At 33.4% G+C, this 18,716-nt stretch overlaps 1 protein-coding gene across 4 annotated transcripts in view; it reads right to left on the bottom strand.

Annotated features, from left to right (window-relative positions):
* Nucleotides 1-305: 305 nt before the first annotated feature.
* SLC38A6 (solute carrier family 38 member 6) overlaps nucleotides 306-18,716 on the bottom strand; it is a 52,734-nt gene continuing 34,323 nt past the window's right edge. For 2 of the 4 annotated variants that reach the window (XM_015591972.2, XM_015591973.2), the window contains exons 7-16: nucleotides 16,446-16,528; nucleotides 15,909-15,967; nucleotides 11,444-11,509; nucleotides 11,145-11,198; nucleotides 9,203-9,318; nucleotides 8,794-8,894; nucleotides 3,770-3,894; nucleotides 2,441-2,585; nucleotides 2,243-2,337; nucleotides 306-2,061 (exon numbers count right to left, since the gene is read on the bottom strand). In XM_015591972.2, the coding sequence (XP_015447458.1) occupies nucleotides 1,981-2,061; nucleotides 2,243-2,337; nucleotides 2,441-2,585; nucleotides 3,770-3,894; nucleotides 8,794-8,894; nucleotides 9,203-9,318; nucleotides 11,145-11,198; nucleotides 11,444-11,509; nucleotides 15,909-15,967; nucleotides 16,446-16,528 (925 nt within the window). In that variant the 3' untranslated portion in view covers nucleotides 306-1,980. Of the gene's footprint in view, nucleotides 2,062-2,242; nucleotides 2,338-2,440; nucleotides 2,586-2,840; nucleotides 3,313-3,769; nucleotides 3,895-8,793; nucleotides 8,895-9,202; nucleotides 9,319-11,144; nucleotides 11,199-11,443; nucleotides 11,510-15,908; nucleotides 15,968-16,445; nucleotides 16,529-18,716 lie in introns of those variants that run through there. The other 2 variants (XM_006915100.3, XM_015591974.2) reach the window with 2 other exon arrangements.

Genomic DNA, 18,716 nt, shown 5'->3' with positions numbered 1-18,716 from the left:
GAAGCTCAGTTGTCAAATTTTCAGCCCATTTCCTATGTGGAAGCAAGCGGGCACCTGCAAAAGTGTTCATTTCCATACATGCAAATTGGAACTTTGCATGCAATTCCCTACTTTACATGTGCACAGGGGTGGGATTACATTTTACTGATACACTCTGGCTTTGGTAGGCTGGTAACAGTGACCTTTACACAGAATATTCACGGAGAGGGGAGACTTAGCTTCTAGTTTCCAACCAGAAGCCACATCAATGGGAAGTCTGGAATAATTTATAACCTCCAAACAAAAAATGACATAAATCATCAATATTTGTCTGTTTGCCAAGTAGAAAGTCACATGTTTTAGTGACAAAAAAAGAAAGCTCAGGGAACTTACAAATCCATAGCCAATCATCACAGCTCTTTCTCATAATGAACAACAGAGAAAAAAATCACAAAAGATTCTTAGATAAGATTTGGAGGCAGGGCAAAATACCAAATGGAATAATCCCACAGTTTTGTTATTAGTAATTAATGTTGACAATATTAACCCACAAGCTGAGATTCAATTTTTATATAAGCTTAACAAACCGATTTCGTAAAAAACAAACAAAAGATTGACTCAATATATTTAATAACATTAAAAACTTCTGCTCTGTGAAAGACACTGTTAAGGGAATGAAAAGACAAACCACTGACTGGGAGAAAATCTTTGCAAGACACTTATCTTATAAAGAACTGGTATCTAAAATATACGAAGAATGCTTAAAACTCAATAATGAGAAAACAAATATCAAATGGAATAATAATTAAATATCAATTTAAAAAATGGACATAGGATCTGAACTTCACCAAAAAAGAATATATACAGATGGCAAATAAGCATATGAAAAGGTGCTCAACATCATATGCCACAAGGAAATATAAATTTATACAACAATGAAATACAACTACACACCCACGAGAATGGCAAAAATCCAAAACATTGACAACACCAAACATTGATCAGGATGTGGAACAGGAACTCTCATTCATTGCTGGTGGGAATGCAAAATGTTATGGCCACTTTGGTAAGCAGTTTGGCGTTTCTTATAAGACTAAACATATTCTTATTCTTACCACATGATGCAGCAGTTGTGCTCTTTGGTATTAACCCAAAGAGGCTGAAAACACGTCCATGTAAAAACCTGCACGCAAATGTTTATAGCAGTTTTATTCAAAACTGCCAAAATTTAGAAGCAACCAAGAGGTCCTTCAACAGATGAATGGAAAAACAAACTGTGGTACATCCATACAATGGAATATTATACAGTGATAAAAAAAAATGAGCTATCAAACCATGACAATACATTGAGGAAACTTAACTGCATATTGCTAAATGAAAGAAGCCAGTCTGAAAGGTTAGATACTACATGATTCCAACTATATGACATTCTGGAAAAGTTTTTATGAAGATAGTAACAATTGTTGATTGCTAAAGCTTGCATTAAGAGTGAAGTCTAATGTATATTATGGACTTTCGTTAATAATAATGTATCAATATTGGCTCAACAAGTATAACAAATGTACCACACTAATTCAAGGTGTTAATAAAATTATTTTGCTTTAATTCTGGAAAATAATTAATAATGTGTGAAACTATGGTTGTGTTAGGGGTGAAAGAATTATATGGAAACTCTGTACTTACTGCTCAATATTTCTGTAAACATTAAAACTACCCTAAAAAATAGAGTCCATTAATTTAAAAACAAATAGACCCACAAATAAACAAACAAAAGGTTGACCTAATATATTTAAGGGCATTTTGAGTTTGTTTCTTATTTTGATTAAAACTGCTGTGAGCCCATTTTCCCCTACCCACTCCCATTTTGTTCCACTTTTCTGTTAATACATTTACAAAATGTTAACCCGCATAAAGAGGATTCTTCCAAGGTGTCTTCCGGAATTTTTCCTTTTTGCATATGGAGGTAAATTATTCTTCATAAGATGTGGGAAAATACACCTTTCATTTATTAATCCAATTAAAAATGATGAGTGCTAAACTAAAATTCCCAACCAAAATTCCAAAGATGAGCAAAACGAAAGCCTGTAAAAATACAGAAAAAGATAAAAAACAATTAGAATATTTTTCAAACCTCCACCCTTCCCAATAATTATATGTCATAGTTCAAAATACATTAACTTTCTTGATGTAGATAAAATAATTATAAAATGCAAATTAATTCTGAAAGTAGGATTCTTAAAAGAAACAAACAAAATCAACCTACCCCAAGCTTTTTCCAGGAGAGAAAATCCTCTCTGCTAAGTTTAAGATAAAACAGTCCTGGGAATACAAAAATCAAACACGTTGATGTACTGGAACCTTTAAGTGGGAGAAAAAGAGGGTGATTGCCAGATTCTGATGTGAGGCTAGATGACAATTTTATCCATTTTAGTATGTGGATTTTTTGAAATAGAAAACTTACCAACTACACCAAATACATTCCTAATGTCAGGAACATATATTGCAAGTAAAACAATGATAATATTGAATGCTAGAGTGACCAAAAAATGGTGAATCCATGAGAATGAAAAATTGGAGAAAAACATAATCATAAAAGCTTTTCTTGCCTGTACAACATAAAGAAAAACAGAGAGAAAGTGTCAAAGCCAAAATACTCACTTAGGGAAACACATGTATAGTACAGTAACTATGACAGTTTTGTACCCTAAACCATTTAAATTCCAAAAATATAACAAACTATTATCATAAAGTGTTTATTAAACATAAACTAAGAAATATATATTTCTGTGTGAGCTTCATAGAATTATTTTACTTTAATTCTTCACAAATTTTTCACATGCAATTTCTTTAGGTTGTATAATTTTCAAAATTAACAACAATAACACTGTGCGATGAAGTCTCGGGGAACTGTTTTTATTAAATTCAATAGATAGAACAACAAAAGGTTTAAAAAGGAAGAAGAAATCATGCCATGGGAAACAAACACCATTTATTATTTTATTTTGTATTATCTGTTTCATATTTACTGCATGTAAATATGAAAACTAGTTCATGACACTTCCCACTGCTAAGGCAGGCAGCAGGCGGTCACATCCCACAAATGTTTACTCAGCCCCCGCTGCACTCCTGGCACCGCAGTCTGCACAGGGAGAAGGCAGAAAAAATCTTGAAGGCTCCGCTCTTAAGGAACTCACTGTTTAGGACTTCAAGACATCCATGCAGAAGCATTTATACCCAAAGCCTTTGTTTCCATTCTCTCTGAAATTCTTAAGATTCTTACATATGGCAATGAAACGCAGAATGAAGATCTGTTCTGCCCCTTAAATTATAATTCTAGAGCAAATAAAATAGTTTGACTAAGATTAAACTATAATGTCTATGTAAAAATAAATTCACAATAAACCAGAAAGAACATATTTTTGCTGACTTTACTTTTTCCTCCCCATGCACATTCTTTTGAAAACAGAATACGGATTTAAGCGGTGGGAGGGGGGCGGGGGGGTGAATCCCAAAACTTTAGAAGAACTATAGTCTCTAAATTGGAAACAATGCTGTGGGAAAGCATAAATCTAAACTAAATCTCAAAAAGCACAAATTAGCTTAGTGGTTCACTGTTATTTTTATGCTTTCATGGGACCATATGCAAGTATGAGGCCTTTGATCAATTACTTGACAAATGAATAAGATACACAAGACTAAATGTGATTCAAACATTCTAGCCTGCAAAGAATTAGTGTTGCCACATTAGGGAGCTGCTACACTAAGCAACAAAACCTTTAAGAGTACTTACAGGGAAGTGGATTAAAGGGACTGTCGAAAGCACAGCAAATAGTATGCATAACTTCACAGTCATGACAACAACATCATGTGGCAAGTATTTACTGTAACCTTGTAGTATATCTGATGCCACTTCATCTGTAAATTTGAAAAAATAACAATAAGATCACATTATAAACTCCTAAGATGTCAATAATGGCAAAATTATTTTCCTTTGCATAAATGGATCTTAACAGATTTTGGGTCCCCATATCCAATCAATCTCTGGCCTTTTGTCTATCTTACGAAACACAGAGACATTAGTTAAATATCTTTCTGAAACCGCCAGTCTTTTCTTTTGATGAAACTAGAAATCAGCACAGGCAGAACCTCTGAAATTACAACAATAAAACATGTATAAAAATAATCTCTATAGAATTTTACCATAATATGAAGGTTTTGAACATTTATTTCATTATGTAAAGTGTTTTCACATGTACTACTGAATTTGGTCCATATGATAACAGTATTATAAGATAGGTGGCCAGGCTAAAAAATACTAAAGGACTTGCCTAGGATCACGCAACACAAAGGGGCAGAGCTGGCAGAGCTGTACACCCAAATTTATCCGGTGCCAAGGCTAATACCTTTTCCTTAATACCACATGTTTTCTAGAATTGTACACACGTTACCTTCTTCATCAACATTTCATCTATAAATTCACCTTTCATAAAAGAGAACGCAGTTTTAGGGCAATGGCTCACTTAGCAAGCCAATGTGATAGTCAGTGGCAGTTTGTACGAGCTGACCATGATTTGCTCTGAGGTGCTCTTCCATTCTCACAATGTCTTCCATACTCCAAGCCGACGAGGGGTATAAGAGTGAGGGAATTCAAGAACATTGCTTATCATTGCCTGTACAGAAAGATCAGTTTACACTTTTAAAAGAATGGTGCTTTTTGGATTTGGGAGTATACATTTGGAAAAAGATGCTTTGGAGGAAATGCTCTGTTTTCAAGGATCTTAAAATTTAAAGGGGGAGATAAGGTGAATACACACTGATATAATAGTATATAAACACAGATACACTTAAGTGGCAGAAGGAGGTCTAAATAAAGAGCTATGGTGATTCTGAACAGCAAAAGACAACTATGGCTTTGGGATAAGCAAGAAGGAAGCCCAGTGGGCAGCAAGATGGTAGGGGGCTTGAATTCTGGACTAATGTTCAAACCTTACTACTTAAAAGCAACTTAACTTCTCTGAGTCTCTCAGTTCTTACATCTGTAAAATGGAAACAATAATATATTGACCTACAGAGTTACTGAGAGCATTAAGTGAGTTAAGGTATGTGTGCTGAGACTGAAAGATGTGGGCGAAGAGATTCTCTCTAAGAAGAACCAGCACAGGCAGATGCCCTGAAGTAGTAGAGAGAATATGCATCTGAGAAAATGAGTAGTCCGGCAAGACTACAGTGGCTGAAACAGAGTATGCTGTAGCACAGAGTAGTGGGTGATGAGGCTGGAAAGGCATTTAAGACCCAGCAATGGAACTCTTCGCAGGGTTTGGACTCAGTCTGGTAGGCCACAGAGATGCAATGACCTATGAAGAATGGTAATATTATAATCTGAATTAAGCAAGAGGGCAGTTTGGAAGAAAAAGAGACTCAAAACAGAAAAAACAGTTAGAAGCCTAGTGAGAGGTAATGAGAATCTGAACTAGACTAGAGATAATGGAAATGAGAGAGAAATGGTCTAAATTATCAAAGACATACTTTACACAATGTGGGACTATAGACTAAGTAGGAGATTAAAGCTAGATTATATTCCCAAATCTGTGAGAAACTTGTGAGTTTAGGAGAAATATGGTAAACTATTTTATTTCCATTTTCTGAATTAGAAAAATGAGCTATTAACACTTATTACATAACAACCTCATAGATTTTAAAATGGTTTGGTAATTATGCAACATCTGGGAACTGGCCTGGATCACCAGAGGAATGCCTTTTTTTCCTCACCTTATAATGCTTTAACATCTGTAATCAGAGCCAATATTAGTAATCCAGGTACATACAGGTCCCTTTAATCTGATAAAATTTAAGTATTAACTAAGCTTTGAGAACACTGGATGAAAGGATCCCAAACAGCTCGAGAAGCCTGAAGAACTAGATTTATTACATATTCAAAATATGTTACATGTCTACTTTCTATTCTCCCAGGATTAAAACTTTCCTCCTAAACCAGTCAGTTCTGTGTTCTTAGCTGAGTCTTAACATATGTAAGGAATAGAGTACAATACACTTCTCTGGATTCAGACAAATCTCTACAAATCTCAGTAAGGACCTGGAGGCGATTTCTGCAAGTTGTATCTGCTATTGTAGTCAGGAGGCTGTCCTGTTTAACACCCATTATCAAACTGGGTACGAAGTTTATAAAGATTACCACAGAGCAGTGGAAAGATCACTGGATTAATACAGGAGACCTGTCATCAATTGTAACAGGTTACTTCACCTCTTTAGGCTGTAGCTGTTCATCTATAAAATCAGTTGAAGGCGTTAATTTGCAATAAGCCTTTTTGATTAAGGTCTCAGACTCAATTAGCAATTTTTTTCTTTCCATAGAATTAGAGCTACTATTGTTCATATAAGAAATATACCATAAAAGATTTTCCATGGTTATGATTAACACCTCACCCCTCACCCCCCAAAAAAGCCAGTGTGAATTGCAAATCACTATCTCAATCTTCTGTCTTTGGAGAAGAAATTTCTTTCCTTTCTTTATCTATCTATCTACCTAGGTAGGTAGGTAGATAGACAGATAGACAGACAGACAGACAGACAGACAGACAGACAGACAGACAGACAGACAGGGATATGCATGGAGCTATAGCAAGCCAGGTTTTTCCAAAACCTCACAAAAACTTAGAACGACAGAAATCTGGAATCTATTAATTCCTGAGGAGGCAGCACAGTAATAAAGGCATTGACTTCAGAGAGAGTCAGAATTGGATTCAAATCCCAACTTATTATTCATTAGTTGCAGGTATCTGGCCAAATTACTCAACTTAGATGAACCTAGACTTGCAGAGTTGTTGTAAGGATTAAGCTAGGCACTGTAAATAAATACCTGGCACTTGTATAACAAATGTTAGCTCAATAACTGTATTAGTATCTATCCTTCCTCCACCTCCCTTTCGATCTAAGCCGTCTTACAATTTAATACAGCTCCTAAGCAGCTCACGATAATTTATATAACTATTTCTCAGCTATCCTGGAAAGCCATAGGCCAGCTGAGGTTTCTTGTTATACTGTTTTTGCTGAATCCCAATGGAGACCCTACCATAGTATCTTATTGATATAAAAAAAAAGTCTGACTGAGCTCAAGTTTGTACAAAAACTAACAAACCCAACAACCAAAAATAGAGCTTTGTATTTCAAGAATTTTGTTTCATTAGAGATGATCAAAAGTTTAACAATCTGTTTTAACTTTCTTTGTCATGTATGCAGCAGGGTACCATGCTCATGTTGGAAATAATGCTTTTCCTGAGAGTGTACACAGAGCGCTACCACTCCTATCCTACACCAGTATAGAAGTGCAATAGCAAATTTAGATTAATACATGGTCTTTATAACGGTTGAAATAATATAGAGATAGCAAGAAAAGGACTATGCAGAGCAATTATAATTTTCTCACACACTGAAAACTCCAAGATAATACTCACCACATATACTGAACAGTTACCATATTTAAATTAAATTTCATTAAAGATAGTAAGAAGTACAGAGCTGAAAAATAGAGCACCTGTAATTATGAAATAATTATAATAATAATGATAATAATAATAGTAACATACCATCAGCAGTAGCTCTTTGTGGAAGACTGCGATGTGACAAATACTATAATAGGCATTTTACATATAATCGATTTCCTCCTTGATACAACTCTATGCAGTTATTCCTGTGTTACAGATTAGGAGATGAAGGCACTGCAAGTATCCTGTTCAAGGTCTCATAGCTGGTTGGAGCACAGTAGTTATTTAAACCATACTTGTTGGATTTCAAAATCTATGCTCTTTCTACCAGGTTTAGGAAAGGTAACTGTGCATGTAAATTTGTCCCAAAAGGAGCCAGATGTGGACAAACTCTGAGAGATAAACAAAGTGCCATTATAAGTCACCATGGGTGTCTAAAACCTAAAACAAGGCATCGGCCGTGAAATCAGAGTTGGAACAGCTCTCACCAAAATAGTAACAGCCATTTACTTGGAGTTGTTATAAAAGCATTCATAAACTGAAAAGTGTATTCAAGAGTTTGACAAATTGAGTATAATTTGTTATAATGTATTTGTTTGCAAACTAAACAACATAGCTTACAGTTTTTTCTTATTCTAGACTTTTTTAGGTTTTATTTTTTCTTGAGGTTCTTATCAGAAGAGAAAAAAAAACATATCAAGAAGACAATTTTTCAAAAATAAGTAAAAAAAAATTTACTTGTATTTTATAAATTTAAAAGAATCCTTTAAAAAAACATAAGGAGAAAGGTCACAGTGCGTCACATAATGCGCATCGATGGATTGTGTGGATTAAGGCTGAAGGCAGAGATCTCTGTCTTCTACATGTACTGCGATAGTCCAGCATAAAACCTTTTCCATTCTCAACTTGTTCTTTTGCAGTGAAGATGACTTATTCTCCCAACTTCCCAAACTGCTGAACTAGAGTCTAATGTATCAAAAATAAAATTTATTCTAAAATATTTTTAAAAATAAAATCAGTATTGCACATTTTTTTCTTGTAGAAAGATATCAACGTCCTTAAGCCTGAGATTTTAATCAGATGTTCAAGAAGATTTTCATATAAAGTTATTAATCTTGAACTTGATCTACCTTTATAAGAGAAAGCATATCAATTCTTTAAGGCCTGTAGATCCACCATGGTAATGCAGTTAATTCTGGCTGCCTGAGCAAATTAACTTACTAATGAAAGGCAGAAACAAAGCCCACAGTCAAGTGTGAGATCAACTATAGAACAATTTCTTTTGTCATCTATAATTAAATAATATACTTACCATAAAAAGTGAGGTACCCAAAGAGTGCAGATATAAAATAAATGAGGAAACTTAAAGCAATTGCTGTATTGGTTACATTCTGCATTCTTTTCTTTGAAGGACTAAAAGACAAAAAATGGCAAGAGTAGAATCAGTGAAATGAATTATATCTATAGAAGCAAATATCTACCAACATAGTCAAGAGGACTCCTTAATCATTCAAGATCTATTTCATTAATAACACACTAGAATTCCTGATTTGAAATTACTGCACAAAGATTATGCTTCCAGGAAACATTTTCAACTTGGATAGAACTCACTCTCTGTTTCGTTTTGTTTTAAACTAACACTTAGAATCCAGTGAGGGAGAGAAGGATTCATAAAGAAGAATGTCATTCGATATCAAAGCCTTAGAAGTAAAAAGACATACTTAATACATTTAAAATATTCCAGGTTTCTATAGTACCTCTGGAGTTCACAGTATACGGGCAATATTGAGGTATGGCAGAGAAATGAAAAAGCCATGGTTGGTACGGCATAAGCACTCTGAAAAAAATTTTAAAAGACAAAATTATTAAATGTAACTCTATTGAAACCACTACTGCATTTGAGAATAAGCTCAGTTTTTCATTAAAAAATCAATTTGGTTGAATTTATTTCCTTTTTTAGAAATCATGTCTATAAAATAAGGTGGTTGTTGTTGCTGTTGTTTTTGGATAGACACAATTATGGGCACCAGCAAACGTTTTCCTTGATAGATGGATTGCCTGTACTAGTTAGGTATTTCTTGTCTGGCTTCTACAGCACGTTACTTACACTATAATCACGGCTGCTTCTACATTATTTGAGTATGATAAAAATAACTTAAGTGAGATAAATAATATTTAGGTAAGATTCAAAATAATAACATTTTAGAAATCGCATTGTAATTCTCAATTTTTCTTTATGCATTAGGAAACTTAAATATAACTTATTACCCTAGGCAGCAATAATCATTAATGCTTTTGAACCTCTTTCATCAACTCAATCCAAGGGAATATCACCAATTTAATCTAAGGAATACTGAAAGTATTAATCACATCTTAGCATCTTTGACTAAGGTCTCTTTCAATGAAAATGAACCTGATTTATTTCAGACTGACAAATTCTTAGGGATCCACTAGAATACACAAACTTGTTTTTTTCTTTTTAATTAGAATACTTAAGAGCCAGGGATAGTTACAAGGCAAACAAAAGTTACCATCTAAATGAAAATACTGTCTTTACAAAATGGATGGTGGTGATTTACTTTCTTTTCTTTACTCTAAAAACATATCCTTTAACTTTAGACTCTTTGGCAAAAGAAGTTCCAGATGACTGAACACCTATCTTGGAATATAATACCTCCTAAAATATCTGAAAGGAACCGGGAGGAGGGAAAGCTATAGTGTTTCCTGAGGTTGGATTAGGGGAATAAGAGTTAATTCACAAATTCTCTTTCATATAGTGCTCAATTTCCTGGCTTGTCAATTACCCTACCTAGATCTTTAAGACGCATGGAGGCCTTTACCATGTAAAAGATGTGTAACCTCCCTTGTGGGTCCAGAGAGGCATTTCTCATGTAAAAACTGGGAATAAAAAGGAAAATTCTGCATGACGGAGTTCCCACACTGACATGCTACAATAATAGAGTTGGACATGAGTGGAGGGGCTTCTAGTATCTGGAACCTGCATTTCAGTAAAATCAAAAACTGTAGATGAAGAAACCTGCAGCAACGGGGAAGACTTCTAGCTCTTCTAGAATGGCAAAGTAGAGATCACCTGAATGCTCAGGGGTCCTTGCAAGCATTTCCAGTATCCTAGAGCTCTCAGAGAAGGCAAGAGGGCTTGGTCATGCAGTCTCCACTGCAGGCATCATAAATTTCAACTTTAGAATGTCAGCCAGAAGACATACTGGCAGTGCTCAATTGCTGGTCCAATGATGAGGCTGTTTAGCTACAGACCAAGGTTCTACTCACAAGGGAGGAGTTTTTGACATAATTGGCTATTTAGCTTTACAAGTCCAGAGGGCAACAGGAAGTCTGTATCCACAGAGGACCTTATTGGCCAGACCAGACATTTAGTAAATCTGTTCTTTTAGGCAGTGGCCCATTTAAAACAGGCTCCATTTAAAGGCACGCCAAAAAAAAAAAGGAAAAAAAAAGGTGGCTGTTTCATAATGGGCCACCCTGTGTTAAATAATATTATTCTTCTGGTAGGCAACCCTATACTTAGCACTTTCATGAAAATTAATTAGTTACAGGTACAAAGACCTAAGAGACCCTGTTACACAAATCTCTTAAAACTTGAAATGTGAAAAATCAACCAAAAGTATCTGTTAATAACTTACACACCTCTTTGGAGAAATGAAAGAGCTTTGGTTTACAATCATCTGTAGCATTTGAAATCTGTTTAAGAGGATTGAGGGGGAAAAGAGAAACCAACCATCATTAAAAGTCAGAATACATCAACAAACATGATGAATTTATTATTCCTGAGCTTTCAAATAAAAATATTTCAAAACAAAGTTCCAAAATGCAATACAGTCATTACTTTTTCATTTATTAAGGGAAAAGTCATTATTAATTTTATTTTTTTTCTTTTTAGCTTAAAATGAAAAGGAAGAAACTGAAAGGAAAATAGAAACTATTACCTGTAAGTTTTGCTCTATACAATTTAATGTCAGAGGACAAGGGATGGACCACTTTTTAATTATTATCTGTAAAAATAAGTAGAATCAGCACTCAGATTATTTCTTATAAAATTCATGGCAAGAAAATGATTTCAAATAGGTCAGTATTATTTCAATTAATCTAATGCCAGGCCAAATAAAATACTAGCCAACAGAAGATTCTTTGCTCAGATGATTTTCCCCAGTTAGATTGGGGTCACCTATGACGAGGGTGAAGTGTGGGACCGAATATCCGTTTAGAGGTGATCTCCCCCCATTAAAGACTGAGAGCACTCTTATGTCAACTTTCAAAATTCCAATAGCATCAAGGCATTAAAAAAAAAGTGCAACTCAAAAAGAAACATCATGTCTTTAGTGACAATGGTACAAAAGTATGCTTATTTGGGGACCTGGCATCAGTAGCAGATAGAGAAATATTAATGGAAATGGCCACAGGCAGAAATAAATAGAGACCTTATGCAAGGGGTGAGCACAGATTTCTGATGTATAACTACTATCCCTCTTGCTTTTAGACTTCTATTACTTTCAGTGAATGTGAATAAGAATAACGGCACATAGCTAGGGAACTCCAGCTGTTAAAAATAAAATAAGAAAAAAAAACAATTAAAAGAAATCCAGGGGGATGCTATTTCCCAGAAACAATCAATGAAAATGTTTCAGGATTTTACTCTTAATTGTGGCCATCTTGTTCCTAGACCTACAGTTGTGGTTGTGTCAACATCGCCATTGTTGTGGTTGTTTCAGGGCACATAATTACTCTGTAAATATTTGCTCCAGGCTGAAACCCAGGGTAAAGACGGGCAGGGGAGAATAAAGGAAGCATTTGTACTCTGCAGGAGACCGATAAGTAAGTACTGTTCCTATTCCTATCCCTATTTGGTATTTATCTAGTTTGGGATTTAGACTAATTCACCAAGATTTTTATATAGTGGTAAAACAAATCTAAGGAAAACATATACTTTTAGGATTAAGTTAATGTGTGAACTAAAGAATGACTCTTAATTAAAACCCTCATCTAGGGGGGAAAAAGGAAATTATAAGGATAAACTAGGCAAACTGCTTTGACATTTCTAGATAAGCGTTCAATATGTAATAAAACCAAATGGTCAACTTACCGAGAGGAAGCAAAAAAAATAAACGGTAATAATCCCACCATCTTTTTCATTTTCTAATTTGTTTTCAATGAAAAAAAGAAGGATGAGGATGGGGTAGGGTAGAAGCTGGAGAAGCAAAGCTGTTACTGGTCTCTCTCTTCAGCCCTGCTCCAAGTTTGGTGTCTCACATTTCCCCTAACAGTGGTGGTGGCAGCAACAACCATTTATTGAGCACTTGTGTACCAGGTACTGTGATAATGCTGCTATGTGAGCTACCTCATTTATTTTATCAGCTGTGATTACTAGGCTTGCAATTCAAAATATTTTAAAACAATGCTCCAAAATGCAATAAATCATTTTTTCATTAATTAAAAAATATCATTAGCAAGCTGATTTTATATTAACATAAAATTCAGTTACTGCAGCTAAAATTTCTCTGCAGAGATACATTCTGACCCCAAGCCTACATGGTGGATTGGGGTGGAGAGAAATGATGTCCTATAAAGCAGAAGTACAGAACAGGAATGGAAAGATACCCAACAACAAATAGTAACAGGGAGTCCTTGCTCAGGGCGAAGACAGAATGGTAAGAAGATAACTCCAGGGGTTAGAAAGACAAAGGGAAAAGATGAATAAGTATTAAAAATACTGTGCATTTGCACAAAGGCCCTCTATTCTCTCTGCACCTAGTCTTTCCCAACTTTTAATGTTCAGCTCAAGTTTTATTTCCTTCCACAGTCTTCGTTTACTTGGCTCTGTGATCCTTCTCTCAACTCTTATAATTCTTAATCATGTATGTAATCAATACTTAATTATGTATTGCCTATATTGTTCTCTAATTTTTCCTAATAAATTCACCTTATCTCGCATACTAAATTGACAGATCCTTAAGAGTTATGTCCAGGTTAAACTCCCACAACTCCATGATGCCTAGGATAGTGCTCAGTAGAAGGAAAGCTTCTGACTAAAATCCATTCAAATAGTTCTCTATTCTGATTACTGACTCATTAAAATATTACTTAGAATACTAATCTGTACTCAAGACAGAACTTTTGGAAGGAAAGGAAATACATTTGTGTTCTAAAATGGACCAGAAAAGGTAAGTCCATCTGGTTACCATCATTCTGAGCCACTGCTAAAATAAAATTTATTTTTTTTAATTTTAGATATTTCAGAGGAGGCAAAAATTATGTTAAAAATTTTTATGCAAAGTAAGTATCTGAGACAACAGATAAGAGTATAGGTTTTGATTTGCATTATTTGTAGAGTGTAATTTTAAAAAACAATAGTTTTCTGAATTTTTTTTAATGTAATACAAATGTTATACAGATTTACAAACAAACACTGACAAAAATAATCAATGAAAAAATTGGCATCTGTCAAAAAAATCTGGGTTAATATAGACATGCATCCTTCCCCAGTCACTATTTATTTCAAAACCTAATACTTGGAAACTCTAAAATAAATATGTCAATTAAAAAGAGCATTAAAAAAAAAGTATACAGTGTTTCTTCATTGTCCCATGGTAGTCCAAAGTTAAATTGTGCTCACAGGTAAAAATCTGAGCAGATGGTTTGTAAAGCATTACAGTAAATGCAGAATAAGGGTATTACTTCCATATGACTGCTATAGCAGAAACCTGCATCGAATTAAAGAGTATCTGCAATGACAGAAATGAATACTGTGAAAACTATATACAATAGACATATTGTATATACATTTCACCTGCTTCAAACTATTAGCTATAAAAACCAAATTTCTACTTATGCAATGCTTGGATTGCCAATTATCTGTGAAGAAAAAATTCACTGTTATCTATACTGATTCTCTTTAACATCCATATGTTCATTTGCATACACAGGCCACTCTAACATGTCAATGCATCATAACAATCAAATTATGATGAAAATATTTGTTGCTCCCCTCTTCATTGTGGGGGCTAAAACATATATATTCATCGATGTCAAGTAAACTTATTGTGGTAATCATTTCATAATATATATGTCAAGTCATTACGCTATACACCTTAAATTTACACAGTGTTGTATGTCAATTACATCCCAATAAAATTGAAAGAAAAAAATCCAAAGGAAAGTATATGTTCAATTCACTTATTGGTAAGAGACAAGTCAGACAATTTGAGGGAGAGGCAATGATTTTAATGTTGATAAACTCAACAAATGATTAAATGTAAACAGTTAAGTATTTTTAGTTTTAAGAACACTCATTATACTATTTCTGTACATTGTAATCAGTGTCACTTCCACTTCATTTAAATAATCTAATGTCGTTTTATCCTTTTATCCCAGAAGAGAGTTTAGCCTAAGTTAAATATATCCTAGATTGTTTTGATAACACGGAAATCTGGCTCTATAATATGGTTTAACTACTGATGTATTACCTTGCTCTTCTGGGTGGCATTTTTCTTTTATTTATTTCTTATAAACAAAGTTTAATCAAGTTTATAATTTTAAGAGTTTAATCAAGCCATTTAGATATGTATCCTTTTGGCAAATTTAAAATATTCAGTCCTACATAAGGTATGACAGACACTATGGAATAAACTGCTATACAAAGAGGAAAATGATTTTTTGCAAATTTTCACACTAAGATACTATCTGCAGTGTTAAAATCTGGTTTTGGAAAATTAAAAGGAAATAAATTCAAATAAATTAAATTTACCATCTGATATTTTCCTGTTATAATAAAAATAAGCTAATTTTTAAAAAATAAGAAAAAACATTCCACATGTAAAGAAAAATATTTCTTTGCAATAGTCTTTTTATAAGCACTTATCTATACTGAATAAAGCAGACCAGAGAGAATTCAAATACTCCAATTCCTACTAGTTCTCAACAGTTAAACCCTTACAAAAGCTCTGCTTTCATTAATGGAACAAAGTTTCAAAATTAAGATGACTAGTATTAAACCAATTTTAAAGAATAGAACCAGCCTGATTTTCATGCTTGAGTACACATATACACACATATGCACACGTATACACACACAGTACTAGTACTGCACAGAAATAATGTGGTATACTACCTATATAAAAAAATTATACTCCATCTAAGGTTTTAATAGAAATTGGTGTGCTCTTCTCTCTAGTTAACCACAAGAGATACCCAATTTAAATGCTGCTCTAGCTAAGCCTCTTCAAAACAGTTAAAATGAAGGAAATAACTTTGTGGAACAAAAGCGCTTTTAATAACACACTGAAATAAAATGGGATACCTCCCCGAAACAAAACAAGAGTTGAAAGAAAAAAGACATTAACACAATGAGTTCAATTTTAGTGAGTAGATAAGCAACACACTATATTTTAAACTTACCACAAGAGCAAAGAACACCATAAAGAAAAATGATAAACTACTTGTGTAGCCAAGAAAGCCTGTAAAATAACAGTAAAATAAAGAGCAATTTATAAGGAAAATGATCCTAACGTACAGCTAAAGCTATACATCTTGGGCATGTTTTCTATTACAGTGCTTGGTATCTGGGGCTTAGGGCTGAGAATAACAACATTCCAACTATCTGTCACAGATCATTTATGTAGCTCTGTACAGCAGAATTGGAACTGGCTTACCACTAATGGTATACTGTAAGGAAAGGCTGCTCTTTAATGTTCCGCTGTAAAGATTTTATTTTAGTGGGGCAGACAAAATACTACTGCGAACCAAGTAATAGGTTAACTAGACAGGGCTGAAGGCTGAACAACCTAAAATAAGTCCAAGTTCAAAATTACGCATAACCACCGTCCTTCTGCTAAAAATGTGGTACTGTGAACTTTCAAAGCCCCTTAAGATTATTTTCCTTCTTTCTTTTTTCTTTCTGTTAAACTAATAATGTCCTCTTCTGTAAAGACTTACCTATTTTAGGAAGAAGTGCAAGAGGGAACACAACGACAACACAAATGATTATTAGTAGTGTTTGTCCATCAAGATACCAAGACCTATTAGAAAAAAAAATAGTTCTGTTTTAGGCACAGGACTCCAGCATGTGTGTACACACACACACCATTACAAAAAACCTACTTTCTTTTGTTAAAATATATTCTTGTGGGATCTTAATATTTGTATTAATTAATTTACATTTAAGCATGTATCAAAACAATGAGATGCTATTTTTCAACTACCAAATCAGCAAATACTAAGATAATAGTCAAGGCTGGTGAGGAGTGATGATGTGTGCACAAAACTGGTGAAAGTAACAACTGTGAATATTACCTTTCTAAAAAGCAATTTTACAAATGCTATTGAGAGCCTTCAAATATTTAACACTTACAAAAGACTATTAAAAAAACAATCAGCAACAAGAATAAAAATTTTGGAAAAAAGATGTTTATTGAAAAGATGTTTATTGAAAGATATCTATTGAATATTGGAAACTAACATCTAAAACCATGACAATTTAAAAATAAATTATGAAACCATGGGACAATGATAAAAAGAACGATTTGTATGTAAAATAATATGAATATTCAGTAAACATCATAAATATATACACCATAATAGCAATTTTGAGGAAAAATATAGATTGATTAAAAATGGAAAGAAACAACAATAAACTGATAGCCATTATCTCTGCGTGGTAGAATGATGGGTGAATTTTCTTCTTTATAGTTTTCCACACTTTTCAAATTTTCAGGAAAGGGCATGGATTACCAAGAAAAAAAATATTAAAATTTTCACATAAAGGTATTAGAATATTGAATGAGAAAAGGTAGGTTAAAAGTGAAATGATATATTGGATTATTTAAAAAAAAAAAAAAACTCACTGCACATATAAGAAATAAGGATATACTTAAAATACCAAAAGTGGATACTTCTTATGTGATAGCAATATGAGCAATTTTATTTTCTCCTTGTTTGTATATATATGATTTCAATTTTTCAATATAAAATACCTGTATAAAAGTGTTTAAAAGTTAATTTCGCAAGACTTTAACAGTAAAGATGTCAGTATGTAAAGGACAAACAATTCATGAAAGAATGACGCCTACACTTGAAGAAAAATCCAACCTTCGGTGCCAATTAAAGAAATAAACAATGAGGCTATTTAAATTAAACTAGTTAAAGTATTGTAAACATAATATTTGAGAATATGGCAAAACCGGTCCTTCACATGTTGTTAGTGATCTTGTCAATCTAGCACTACCTTCTGGAAAAACATTAATAATATGTAGCAAGAGCAATAAAATGTGGTAATTTACTTTAAGAAAACAATTTAAAATATAAAGAATTCTATGTGCATAAAGCTGTGAATATAACATTATTATAATATTTAGTAGGGGGGAAATCCTATTCTTCCGACAATAGAAAATATTTAGATCAATAACAGCACACCCAGTGGAATATTATGCAGCTTTAAAAAAGACAACTTAGCAAAATAGAATATCTTAATAATAGAAACATAAAATACAAGATTATTAATTATGTTCTTATAAAGCTCTTTAGGCAAAATTCAAAGGAAATAAAATGACAACAGTGATTAGGTAAGAGATCGCATTATGTATAATTTTTATTGCTTTCTTAATTTTCTATAATATGGCTGTCATATTTTTACATGGAAACATATATACAGAGGCACAACAATAACGAAGTAGAATTCACGCTAATTTTGGAGCTGGGAGCATTAAAGACAATATGGATTACTTTTTTCAAATAATTTGGTAGATGTTCTCAGAATTCTTAGTTGGAAATAATGCATTCTCTTTCTTTACCAAGTAACCAAAGTCTCCCACTGCCATGTTAAATTAAGAAAATGGATAAATTCCTAGAAACACACAACATACCAACACTAAATCATAAAGAAATAGAAAATATGAACAGATCAATAATGAGTAAGGAGATTGAATTAGTAATCAAAAACCTCCTCCCAAAAGAAAAGCCCAGGAACAGATGGTTTTACTAGTGAATTCTATCAATCATTTAAAGAATTAATGTCAATTCTTTTCAAACTCCAAAAAAAAAAAAAAAAAAGAAGAGGAAGGAACACTTCCAAACTCATTTTACAAAGCCAGCATATCCTAGTACTAAAGCCAGATAAGAACACTACAAAAAGAGAAAACTACAGACGAATATCTCTGATAAATATAGATGTAAAAATTCTCAACAAAATATCAGCAAGCCAAATTCAAT

The sequence above is a fragment of the Pteropus alecto genome, unplaced genomic scaffold (genome assembly GCF_000325575.1).
Source record: "Pteropus alecto unplaced genomic scaffold, ASM32557v1 scaffold276, whole genome shotgun sequence".
Lineage (NCBI taxonomy): Eukaryota > Metazoa > Chordata > Mammalia > Chiroptera > Pteropodidae > Pteropus > Pteropus alecto.
The sequence above is the reverse complement of the archived record's forward strand: the minus strand, read 5'-3'. Positions and strand labels throughout refer to the sequence as shown.